Source organism: Phascolarctos cinereus, unplaced genomic scaffold (assembly GCF_003287225.1).
Source record: "Phascolarctos cinereus isolate Bilbo 61053 unplaced genomic scaffold, phaCin_HiC Scaffold_726;HRSCAF=1367, whole genome shotgun sequence".
NCBI lineage: Eukaryota > Metazoa > Chordata > Mammalia > Diprotodontia > Phascolarctidae > Phascolarctos > Phascolarctos cinereus.
Window position 1 is genome coordinate 223,315,934 of NW_027556098.1, and position 12,174 is coordinate 223,328,107.

Sequence of the window (12,174 nt, forward strand, 5' to 3'; positions counted from 1 at the left end):
TCTAAGATGTTTAACTGAATCAGCCATCAGCTTGTATACTTATAGTAGTGAAATCTACTGTGATTCACAACTTAGAAACTCAAAAAGAAAAATGAGTTCATGTAACTAAATACTGAAATATATTTTTTAAAGCTCAAAATAAGATGGATGACTATGTTAACATCCAAAAACAAGGTAATAGTAAACCATACCTAAGTAAGATAAAAAAAAAAAGTAATTGAATGGCTCATGGCATTAGACTAAAGATGAGTGGTAGAGCCCAAATGTTGAGGGTCAATAGCAGAATGAACTACTGATCTCACGATTGCCCCTTTTGTGAATTATTTGGTCCTTTGCTTATATAAATTATGTTTGATTATCAAGGCTCCAGCACCATCTAGGTCTATTTAAAATTGTTGTTGCTGTTGTTGTTGTTAGCTTACAAAATGGGGCTATTAAATGAATGTATTTGTATGTATCATGAAATCTTGAAAGATTCTGACGTGAGCTAGTACAAGTGGCATCCCAAGTTGGTTTGTACATATTCTCCAAATGTAAGGTGATATTTATATGTTACATTGAATTGCAGAAAGTAAATGATTTATGCTATGACAAGATAAAAAAGTTACCAAATTACAAGTCTTCAGAATATTTAGTTTAATGTGTAGTTCTAAAGTTATAATTTGTAAGGCTTTTTAGGTTTTCATATGATATATTGCATTTCATATATTTTTCTCTTTTCTGGAATATAAAAATATTTAATGAATTCATCTTGCCAATAACACTTTTCTTCTCTTTTTTATTAATATGTTTCATCAGAATTATCTCAAAATGTGGTTTATTTACTCAACATGTGGTTTTAAAAGTCTAAAAGATTGGCATTAATAGTTTTTAAATGATCTAATGCAAAAATTATTTAATAACTTTTCATGACTTATATTTCTGTTCTTTTCTAGGTGGTCATGACTACATTAGTAAGAGCAATTCCATCCATCATGAAAGTGCTTCTTGTCTGCCTTACCTTTTGGCTAATTTTTAGCATTATTGGAGTAAATCTGTTTGCTGGCAAGTTCTCAGAATGTGTTAATACCACAAGTATTTTAAGCTTTCTTGAAACTTCTGTCCAAAATAAGTTTGAATGTGAGATGCTTATGAACACCAGCAAAGATGTGATCCTTTGGAAAATTAATGGAGATGTGCGGTGGGAAAATGCAAAAGTAAACTTCGATAATGTTGGAAATGGTTATCTTTCTCTCTTTCAAATGGTAAGTTACTCTTACAGATTTTTTTAATATATATATTCTATAGTGTATGAATGAATAAAGAGCAGGGTGTCCATTTTCTGTGTTTGGTTTTATACTTCTAACCACATATGAAAGCAGAAATATTTGACAAAGTATCTCATAAGATTTTTATGGGTCCCATGGAAAAATTGGTTTTGATGATAATACTGTTTCATATAGTCACATATGATTAGATGTGCATATTCAAAGTTGCATGGGTCCAACCTGAAATGGCCTTGGTGGCCTCAGTAGGAGTTATCTTTTTAATTAAAAAAAAATTTGGAACTATAATTTCATTGGCATGTGAACTTTTGGTATAGAAAACCATTTCACCAATGCAGAACAATAGCTTCTCTAAATTTAACAGTCTTTAACCAATAGGTTAGGTGATTTGTTTCTGGCCACAGTTACTATGTGGCAGATATATAGCTTGATCCCAGGTCTTCCAGACTCCAAGGCCAGGTCTTCATGAAATAGTTTAGGTTGTTGTCTTCTTCAATGTTTTATTTTTAACTAAAAGATGCAGCAAACCTACTTATTATATTGGTGTATTGGCACAACCTTGTAGGGATAGCTGATATGTCAGAAGGTAGAATCAATATTCATAAACCTGGAAATTATGGGACAAAACAAAGAAAATGAAATCTTTCAGAAGAACAAAAGTAAAATCTTGTATTTAGGTTATAAAAAAGAACAATTGCACAACTATAGGACAGGAGATAACCTAACATAAAATCAGCTCATTTAAAAGACCAGGAGGATTTAGCTGGAGACAAACTTAACAAGAACCAACAATGTGACAAGAATGCTACAAAATACCATGTAATCTTAGACTGACTTATTGGTAATCTCCTAATCAATTAAAGTAATGCTTTTATGATTGGTCAAGACCATATCTGAAATATTATTTTGAGTTCCAAGTGGCACCTTTTAAGGAAGATATACACACAAGGGAGTAGCTCAAATGGTGAGAAAACTTGAAGCAATATCATGGGAAAACAAGTTATGGCTAGTGGATATAAAAGCTGGCTTCCATGGTTTTCATAATCCTTCCCCTTCTACCACCACCCCAAACCTACTGTTAGTGCAAGATAAAAATTGAATCTCCTTTCTTTTAGTATCACTGGGATTTTAGAATTATGCCATTGATGAAGGGGAAGGGGCAAAACACACATACACATACACACATTTGTCAGGCATCAAAAAAGGGACATCAATCAAAAGGGCATTTTCTCTTGTTTATTAAATAAATGATTTTCTAGCTTTTTCATAGAGAAGTGTGCTGATTATTGAAGAAGATTCTAGCTTCTATACCAGTCATAATTCATGACCAGTTTAGTAAGAACAACCAAAAGTTCTAATCTTAAGGATGAAGGGTGTTAGATCTTTACCAGTCAATGTTCTGGGATCACCCCCAAAGTCATCAAAGTAGTACTTTCATGGAGAATTCAACTTTTAGAAGGAAATAGAAGCTCTTTTTACTTTTAAATGAATTTATTTAATGAATAAAATTTTATTTTTTAATGAATATAATTGTGGAGTCAGCATAGCAGAGGAGTAAAGGATTTTAGGTTTATTGTGCTTTTCTCAAGAACCGTGAAATCATATCATAGAGGGAACCATAAGCCATAAAGTCATCACCATTGACAGGTGATGGAGTCAAAATGCAGGATTTTAGGCACTTTTGTGAATTATCAATGGAATCTTGCTGTTGTTGATTACTCAACTCAGACTTTTAACGTATTCCTTTTATTCTATTGAAGATGTTGCCCTACCAAACCATAACCTTGGATTGCTTATACCATTCTCTGTTTTCACTCTTACTCATATGCTATTAGGCAATACTAAAGAACATCATGAAACCATGGTAACTGGGTCCCCTATGATTTTATGTTATTGATTGGCCAAAGATAGGTCCTTGCCCAAGCACCACTAAATGGCTATTTTTGGGTCCTTATGGCTCAGAGTGAATTTAAATAGTAATTGTGTCTATTTTGGCCATAAACAACCCTGAGGGTCTCCCCCTTCCAGTTTGATTTCTTTTCATTAAAAGAGCCATCCCTTGGCTTACTTCTTAAACAGGCCTAATCATTAAATGAGGTTGCTTCAGTCAAAGTTAGAACTTGGAAAGACTTTAGCTTAAAAAGCCCAAGGTCTCCCACTGCATCCTGGACCATCTCCAGTCATCCTGATTTATATCTGGCCACTGGACCCAGGTGGCTCTGGAGGAGAAAGTGAGGCTGGTGATTTTGCACAGCCTTGCCTCACTGTAATCCAATTCACTTGCAAATCATCATCTTCCTAATGTCATGGTCCTCTTCGACAATGAAGGTACAAACCGCACACAAATTTGAACCAGGGAATTACTGCAACAAGGCAATCACTTTATACTTCCCTAATTGACTCACTATTCCACCCATTACAGTGACTTTTTTTAACCTTTTCATCCTGCCTCAAACTTCCATATCTCCCCTATCCTGACTCTCTCAGCTAAGAACTTCACTTCATATTTCACAAAAGTAAATAATAATAATTGAGGCTATTCATTCAATGAGAAGGAAAATTTCTCTCCTCATTTGTCTCCTGGTTTCTCTGATCTCCTTCAAGTTCCAACTAAAATCAAGTGTTCTATAAGAAGCTAGTTGACTTGACTTGTCATTAACTAAGCTTGACTTCTTTCTTGTTCTTAACTATGGTATCCAGAGGCAGATTTAATAAATGTCATCTTTGCAGGCCACATTTAAAGGATGGTTGAATATCATGTATTCAGCTGTTGATTCAAGTGATGTAAGTATAGAACAATTTTGTCAATAACAGTCACATGCATATAACACTTTATGGTTAACAAAGCATGCTTTTCAAAATAACTCCATAAGAAAGGTACTGTAAGAATTATTACCTCCATTTTAGAGATGAGGAAATGGAGGTTCAGAAGAAGTATTTTGGCCGAGGTCACAAAGCTAGGAAGCAGTAGAGGCAAGACTCAAACTGAGGTCTACTGATCTCAAATCCAGTACTCTTGCCACTATAACATTCTATGCCCTTCCCCTCTCTAAATCTATCTGTCCAAATAAGACAGTATTTTAAAGGGCTTAGCATAGTGCTTGGCACATAGTATTTGTTTAATAAATGTTTATTGATGGATTGATTATTGAATAACTAGGTGCTTAATAAATGCTTATTCCTTTTCCTTTCCTTCCTTTCCTTTCCTAAAGGAAAACTAAAACTCCCAATTATATATCACTCTAATATGTCCACAGCACCTTTCTCAGAATGATTTTTTGAGGGAGATGGTATAAATTATCCCTATTTGAAGATAAGGAAACTGAGCCTTAGAAAAGTAGGACTAATCATTCCTAGTCACAGAATTAGTTCATGTCATACTCAGGATACAGACTATAGTTTCCTGACTCCAAGATCATCACTCTTACCTCTACACTGTGCTATACTTTCCCTAGAAATTAAGGGTTCTTAACCTTGTGTGCATGTATGTCTCTATTTGCATGTGTCTGTGTCTATGTCTGTGTGTGTATGTGTGTGTGTGAGACAGAGGAAGGGAGACAGAGAGAGACAGAGAGAGAGAGAAAGAGATTGGCCCTTTTGGCAATCTGGCAAAACCTATGAATCCCTTCTCAGAATAATATTTTAAAATAATTGTGAACAATGATAAATTTGAGTCAGTTTAGTGAAAAGAAATATGATTTTTTGGTCCAAGTTCATGGACCTTTTAAATATATCACAAGACTTCCAAGGGGTCTGTGGACCCCAGGTTAAGAACCTTTGTTCTAGATTATGGACCTTTAAAAGTAAATCAAAGAAAATAGTGGCTCCCAGATGATAGGGCAGAAATATAACACCCAAGATAAGTATATGCATTGTCTTGTACAAAATGAAAGATCCCACTTAATCATTGGCAATATGTTGTTAATGTTTGCTAATTTTACAGGTAGATGGCCAGCCTAAGTATGAGAACAAACCCTACATGTATATTTACTTTGTCAGCTTTATCATCTTTGGAGTGTTCTTTCCATTTGTCCTCTTCATTGGTGTCATTATTGATTATTTCAAGCAACAAAAAAAGATAAGTATTCTTGTCTTTCCTTATTCATTTCACTTGGATTCCTTAAATATTAGCGAAGCATTTTATGTTATATAAGAATTCATTTTGATACTAGGCATGTCAAATGAAGAATTCAATTCTTGCCCTTGAGGAGTTTACATTTTATAAGAGAGGATACTACAAGTACATAAACAAATGTGTATAATAAAAGGAGGAGAGCAATGGCGCAAAAAAGAGATCCAAACAAAATTTTTTGGGAAGGTGTGAGAGGGGAGAAATCCCTCTCATTGGGGACAATCAGGGACAGCTTCATGGAAGAGGAAGCACCTCCGCTAGATCTTAAAAGAAAAGATAATCTTTTTTTTTTTGTGGGCAGTTGGGGTTAGGTGACTTGCCCAGAGTCACACAGCTAGGAAGTATAAAGTGTCTGAGGCTGGATTTGAACTCAGGTCCTCCTGACTCCAGGGCCAGTGCTCTATACACTGCACCAACCTAGCTGCCCCTGAAAAGATAAATCGTAAAAAGTCAGAAATAAGGATTTGAAGGATTCACCCTGTTCTTTTTAAACAATGGGAGAACCTTTGCCCATTTGCAGTCCTGTAGTATCTTTCACATTCATAATTGCTCAACAGCCTCCACCACTAATTCAACTCACTTGTCCACAAAGTCTCTCAATACCCTTGATATAATTGATGGAATTGAGGATGCAATTGAGCCTGGACCTAGGGACCTGTACTCACTGGGAGCAGCTAAGTAGTGATCTCTTTCAATCTCCTCCAAAGTCTTCGATTTTAATTCTGTAATAACTATTTTTGTCATTATTTTAAATTGTACACTCTGAAAATCATTGCCCTGGATAGAAGTGTCTATCTCCTGTCAAAACAGGAGATGAATGGTTCTACAGTCTCTCTGAAAGATCTGTGAAAGCCAATGAAGAATTATGGCAGAGGTGATCACCAATAATAAAATCTGCAGAGAATTTTGAGTCACTGAGGCCTGAAACACATTAAATGATCTTATGGATCATTGGTGACCTCTGAAAGAAGTTTTAGTTGAATATTGAGGGCAAAAGACAGGTAACAAGATTTTTGTCATTTCTGGAAACAACTTGGTGGTCAGATTGTAGAAATTTTTATATGAGCCCTAAGCCTCAAGAAAACATGAGGTTCCAGATTTTTCACCTCATAAAGTTGTCATTTATTTAACTCACCTCGACAAATATTTAAGTACACATTGCATGCAGAACATTGTGCTAGATTCTGGGAAAGATACAAAGTTCACTTAACATTTAGTTTCTGCTCTCATTGTCCTTCTGTTTTAGAAGGGAATTATGAAGAATCCATGATGATTGATAATGATATATTTATCAGTGGAATGCCCAGAAAAGCCCAATAGAAAGCAGAAAATGAAGTCAGACTACATCTAAATTTGGGAGCCAAGTGGCTTAGTGCATAGAGTGCCAGGACTGCACTCAGGAAGACCTGAGTTCAAATCTGAATTCAGAGATCTACTAGTTATATGATCTTGGGCAAGTCACTTACCCTGTTTGCCTCAGTTTCTCATCTGTAAAAGATGAAAAATCACTCCAGTATTTTTGCCAAGAAAATACAAAAAGTTGGACACAACTGAAATGACTGAACAACAAAATGTCTAAGTAATATATATTTGCATAGATGTACCAAGCTACATACAAATAGAGTCCATAGTATAGGTTTTATTTACTTCTACAATTCACATAATTACAGCCATTTTTAAAAGGGTAAAATGCTACATGTTACTGTGGCTCTAAAAACGTTAGTGGTTTGAAGAAAACTGAGGTGATAAATATGATTTTAAATAGTTTTCATTTCTTTTTTTTTTTACATGAGAGGTGAGTGTATCTTTATGACAGAGGGGCAGAAGAAATCCTACAACTCAATGAAAAAGCTAAGGTACAAGAAACCAATACCTCGCCCAGGGGTAAGCCAAATTTCTATTACTTACCCAGATTTTCAAAAGATGCTTTTATTTCATCTATTAAAAACTTTTCTTTTTCAAAATATAAAGTGACAAGGGTTTTTTTTTATTTCTGAAAAAATATATAGCCTTTGATTTTAAAATAGAAATTATTGGGATTTCACAATATCCTTAACTCATCTGCTCTTTTTTTTATCATCTATAGTAGTGATGATATAAGAATTTATGTCTAAAATTCTTATCCAAGGCTATGTTGTCATTTATCACTTTGCATTATGTACAAATTATACATAGTACAATATTTCTCTGATCCTTCTTAGCATATATATATAATAACAGTAGATTGTCTGTTGCCCTTAAGTGGGTAGTTTCCTAAATTGCTACAGTCATACAAATTCATTAATAAGAGGACAACCACCCTGTAATGAACCTCTCTGAACTTAGCAAGGCTAGGCTTTGGAAGACATTCAGTCAGTGAGCTGATACTCAAAGTCTTTCAACTTGGGAAAACCTATTGAAGCTCATACTACACTGTCATAACCTTGGACAGCACAGAATCACCACCATACGCTGATAAGGTTTCATGCTAGATGTAAGGGATTTTATACCTCATTAAATTCACCTCCTAAATTTTACAGATGAAGAAAAAAATGAAAACCAGAAAAGTTAAGTGATTTTCAAAATTATATAATCACTAAGTGTCAGCACTGGTGATGGAACTCATCTTTTCACTTCATGACTAGTACTCTTTCTACTAGGATCATAGGATCATAGATTCAGAGTTGAAAAAAGTGATGTTAGAGGTCATTTTGTCCATCTGCCTCACTTTACAGAGGAAACTTATGCCTAGAGAGGTGTTAGGTGATTTGCCCGAGGTCATATGCATAGTGAGTGGCACAGTTAGAATTCAAATTGAGGTCATCTGACTCAAAATCAAATATTCTTTCCATTGTACCAATTATATCCACTAAATCTTGTTCTGCCTTCTGAACCATTCTTCAGATATTTGAAAATAGTCATCGTGATTTTGCTTTTCCAGTTTGAATAAGCCTAGTTCCTCCAGTGAGAGGCCTTATATGTTATTATCAGGCTTCACTTTCCATTCTTCATCACCCTCCTCTGTTAATGCTCTGATTTGCCAAGGTCCTTCCTAAAATAATAGATCTATAACTGAATACATTACTCTAGAGGTGGTTTCTCCAGAGCCAAGGGCACAAGACTGTAACATTGTTCATTCTGAACCATATTTTTTATTAATGCAACCCAGTTCTGTTTAGATTTCTTCAGTTACCACATTATACATTCCTAAATTACTGAGTTTGCAATCCTCTAAAATTCTCAAGTCCTATTTTACTACTGTCTGTTTCTTCTATTCTACAAAAATACACTTGAATTTTTTTGGAGTGAAATATAGGGATTTACATGTACCCGCAATCAAATATTTTCTTACCAGTGGTAACTTAGACTTGGGTGAGTCTGTCATGCTGAGATTTAGGGATAAGTAGGAGAAAGTAGATATGTATGTGTTGGGAATGGCACTACTTTGAGAATTCCTCCATGCCAGGAAATTGGATTCTAAGTAAGCAATGAAAAATCCCAATTAGTAGGGGCAAGCCAGACCTCTCCATTGCCCACAGAATCAAAGTGACATTTAACCCTTGACCTTGTTGTCCTAGCTGTCCCCATTCCTCCAAAACCTTGAAAAGAGCTCCTAGTTTTCCAGAAAAGATCATTTTGTCTTGCTTCATTCACTTGTTAATTGTAGGCCTATGTTCCCCCTGGGCAGCCTCATTACAATATGTTCACATATAAATGCTTTCTATACAAACATTTTAAAGAATTTGGTAAAGCCTTTCTGGCCAGTCAAAAAAAAAAGCTATCTCATTTAATTCAAGATATTTTTCTAGACTCAAGATTTTCATGGAACTTCTTTCTGTTTGCTAATGTAATAGCTAATAAAATCATAGAATTTAGAGTTTGATGGGACCTCAGAGAGAGCTTAACACAACTCCCACATTTTACAGATGAGGGAACTGAGTCTGGGAAGAATAAAGTGAGAATTGAGAAACTAGAGGACATTGAACCCCTGAAAACTGGTAATTTGTTCAAAGAGTAGTCAATTCATAGATGATAATTCAATGTAGGTTTGCTACCAGAAGTTAGAGTCACATAGATTTGCTGGCTTATAGGTAGAGAGGGTTATCTAGCAAAGACCCAAGACTCAGAGACTAAGAAACATTATTCAAAAAACAGAATTTAGCCTGAAGGCAATAGGCTACAGGAAATTATCCTGTTTTGTGTACCAGAAAGCTTGGTGACTACAACAAGGACTCTACATTTGAAAAACTGGCCTCATCTAGCCAACATATTCAAAGGAATTGACAAATTGTTCCATACAGTAAGGGAAAAAAATATCAGGTGAGAAATTACTGACTTTTTTTAAGAAAGTTTTTTTTAACTTAAGCCAATGGCAGGATATGTTGAGCACACCTGTGTTCTAGCCATAAATCAAGCCTTAGGGCTTTAAACTAAGAAATCATAGCAGATCTCTGTCTCTCTATGAAGAAAAAACAGCATCCCAGGTAAGAAGTACAATTCAAGTAAGAAGTGGGAAGCAGAAGGAAGCTGCATAACTTGATGTTCTGAGAAGCTGCACCTGGCAGCAATATCAGAAACCACAGAATCAGGGAACCAGTAATAAACAAAAGCCACATATCTAGTAGAAACTATGTATTACACAAAATCAGTGAGGAGCAAGCCTAGTGAGAATATCACAATGACACAAGTAGGAAACATGAGCAGTCCTTTTATTTTGGAAGGTATAGTTGCCCCTCTATGTCTTTCCCAGACACACATTTCCTATTTATGATCCCATCCATGTGTTGACTTGAAAGCATTTGTTCCTTATGTTTGTACCTCTCCATATGAATTCCCCCTTTTAATCTGGTTTTCCCACTGATGTTACATGTATTTGCGGTATAGTGTGTATACATAGGTTTACAGAAGAGATATTTTATTGCTACTTTTCTTATTCTTCTATTTTATTAAATGCCTTTGATTTGAACTTATTGTATCCTTTGGCTATTAAAGGAAAAGACATTAGTGAGGGCTTATGTGATAAAATTTAGAGTAGATGTGTCTTCTGAGAGCATGTTGAAGTTGGGACATTCTTTTCTGGGGGATACATATATAAGTAGCCAGGTACCTAGAGGTGCTATATTTTGGTGCTATATTTTTTCCACAAGAAAACTGTAAGGAACTTTGTCAGATGTCAGTTTATTATGTCTAGACATTCTCCTGATCTATCATTGTGATAACTGTCCAAAAAAAGAAAATAACATTAATCTGATATGACTTGTTCTTGGGCAACCCATAATGGCTTTTAATAATCATAGCCCCCCTTTCTAAGGGCTTGAAAACAATACATTTAACAATGTATCCTGAAATTATGATAGGAATCAAAGTTGAATTTTATTGATCAAAAATATATTTTATGAACCTAATGATTTTTAAAAAGCATTTGCAAGACTCCTATACATTTGATATCCTTTCATTATTGTAGAACAAATTCCAAGGATATATATTTAACCTTGTAACAAAAGATGCTTTTGAGATTACCATCCTAGTACTTATCTGTCTCAACACGATGATCATGATGGTGGAAACAGATACAGAGAGTGCCCATAAGAGTGGAATTTTGTACCAGATCAACCTAGTGTTCATTGGCCTGTTCGCTGGAGAATGTGTGCTGAAGCTCATTGGCCTCCGCCATCACTACTTTACTGTAGGCTGGAACATCTTTGATTTTGTGGTGGTCCATATCTCCATTGCAGGTAAGGATGTTTCTTTTCAAGTGCCTGTAGTGATCTGAAATCCAACAGACAAGAGCTTACAAGCTTCCTAATCTAAAACCTGTCTTTTGAGCCATTTTTATTTTTGCCATGAGTTCAAATGAGGCCTCAGAAACTTACTAGCCTTGTGACTTTGACAAATCACTTTCTGATGAACAAAGACAAAGATAACAAAAGGAAATTAAAAAAGAAATCAGTGAAAGTCATGCTGATTCTACAACCATAGGCAATGAGGAGAGCTGTCATCATGGAAACAGAGTGAAAGTATATGGGTGCATCAGTCACCATGCTGGCAGTATAACAGTGGACATTCTCATGTACTGCCTCCTTTGAAAGCATTTAATAGCATCAGAGTCAACACTGAAGCCATTCATCTATTTGGTCTGAGGAACTTGCCTTGGCATATTTAGGGCAAATTCTTACAGCAAAATCACTATAAGAATTGCATGCATAAGTCTTGACTAAGACCAAAGACAGACAATTTTACCCAAGGTGGTTGCAGGAGTCTGGTACTTCTCATTGAGTGACTACGATGGGACTAGTCAAATAACATGCATTTTAATATCAGTAATTATAAAGATCAATGCTTTTGTCCCCAAAAAACCTACTTCATAAGCAAAAAGATAGCAGAGGTTTGGCTAAATTATAGTCCATGGGGAAAGCGTGCGAGGTTTCCGTGACTAACCTTAATATTAATCATCAGTGCAATGACAACCACAAAAGTTGGGAGCTGTGTGTCCATAATAAAGGAAACATAATACTGCTATACTCCAGCCTAGTCATGCCACAACAGGAGAACTGTGCTGTACTCTGGGTGCTACATTTTAAGAATATAGACAAGTTGGAAAATATCTGGCATCTAGAGATCATGGAGTCATTTAAAGGAATCAGTCTGGACTGAGAATATGATAACACTTCAGATATATAAAGGTATATTGCTATCATTCAGTCAGTCAACATGCATTCATTAAGCACCTACTATGTGCAAGGTGCTTTTCTAATCTCTGGAGATACAAAAAAGTTTTTGATTTGTTTTGTTTTTAAA

At 35.3% G+C, this 12,174-nt stretch overlaps 1 protein-coding gene across 1 annotated transcript in view; it reads left to right on the plus strand.

The window, feature by feature from the left end:
• Positions 1 to 12,174, plus strand: part of LOC110211528 (sodium channel protein type 9 subunit alpha-like) — a 109,423-nt gene that overhangs the window by 91,995 nt on the left and 5,254 nt on the right. The window contains 5 exon segments of the mRNA XM_020990898.2: positions 936 to 1,244; positions 3,996 to 4,049; positions 5,209 to 5,343; positions 7,186 to 7,281; positions 10,841 to 11,111. Of these exon segments, the coding sequence (XP_020846557.2) occupies positions 936 to 1,244; positions 3,996 to 4,049; positions 5,209 to 5,343; positions 7,186 to 7,281; positions 10,841 to 11,111 (865 nt within the window).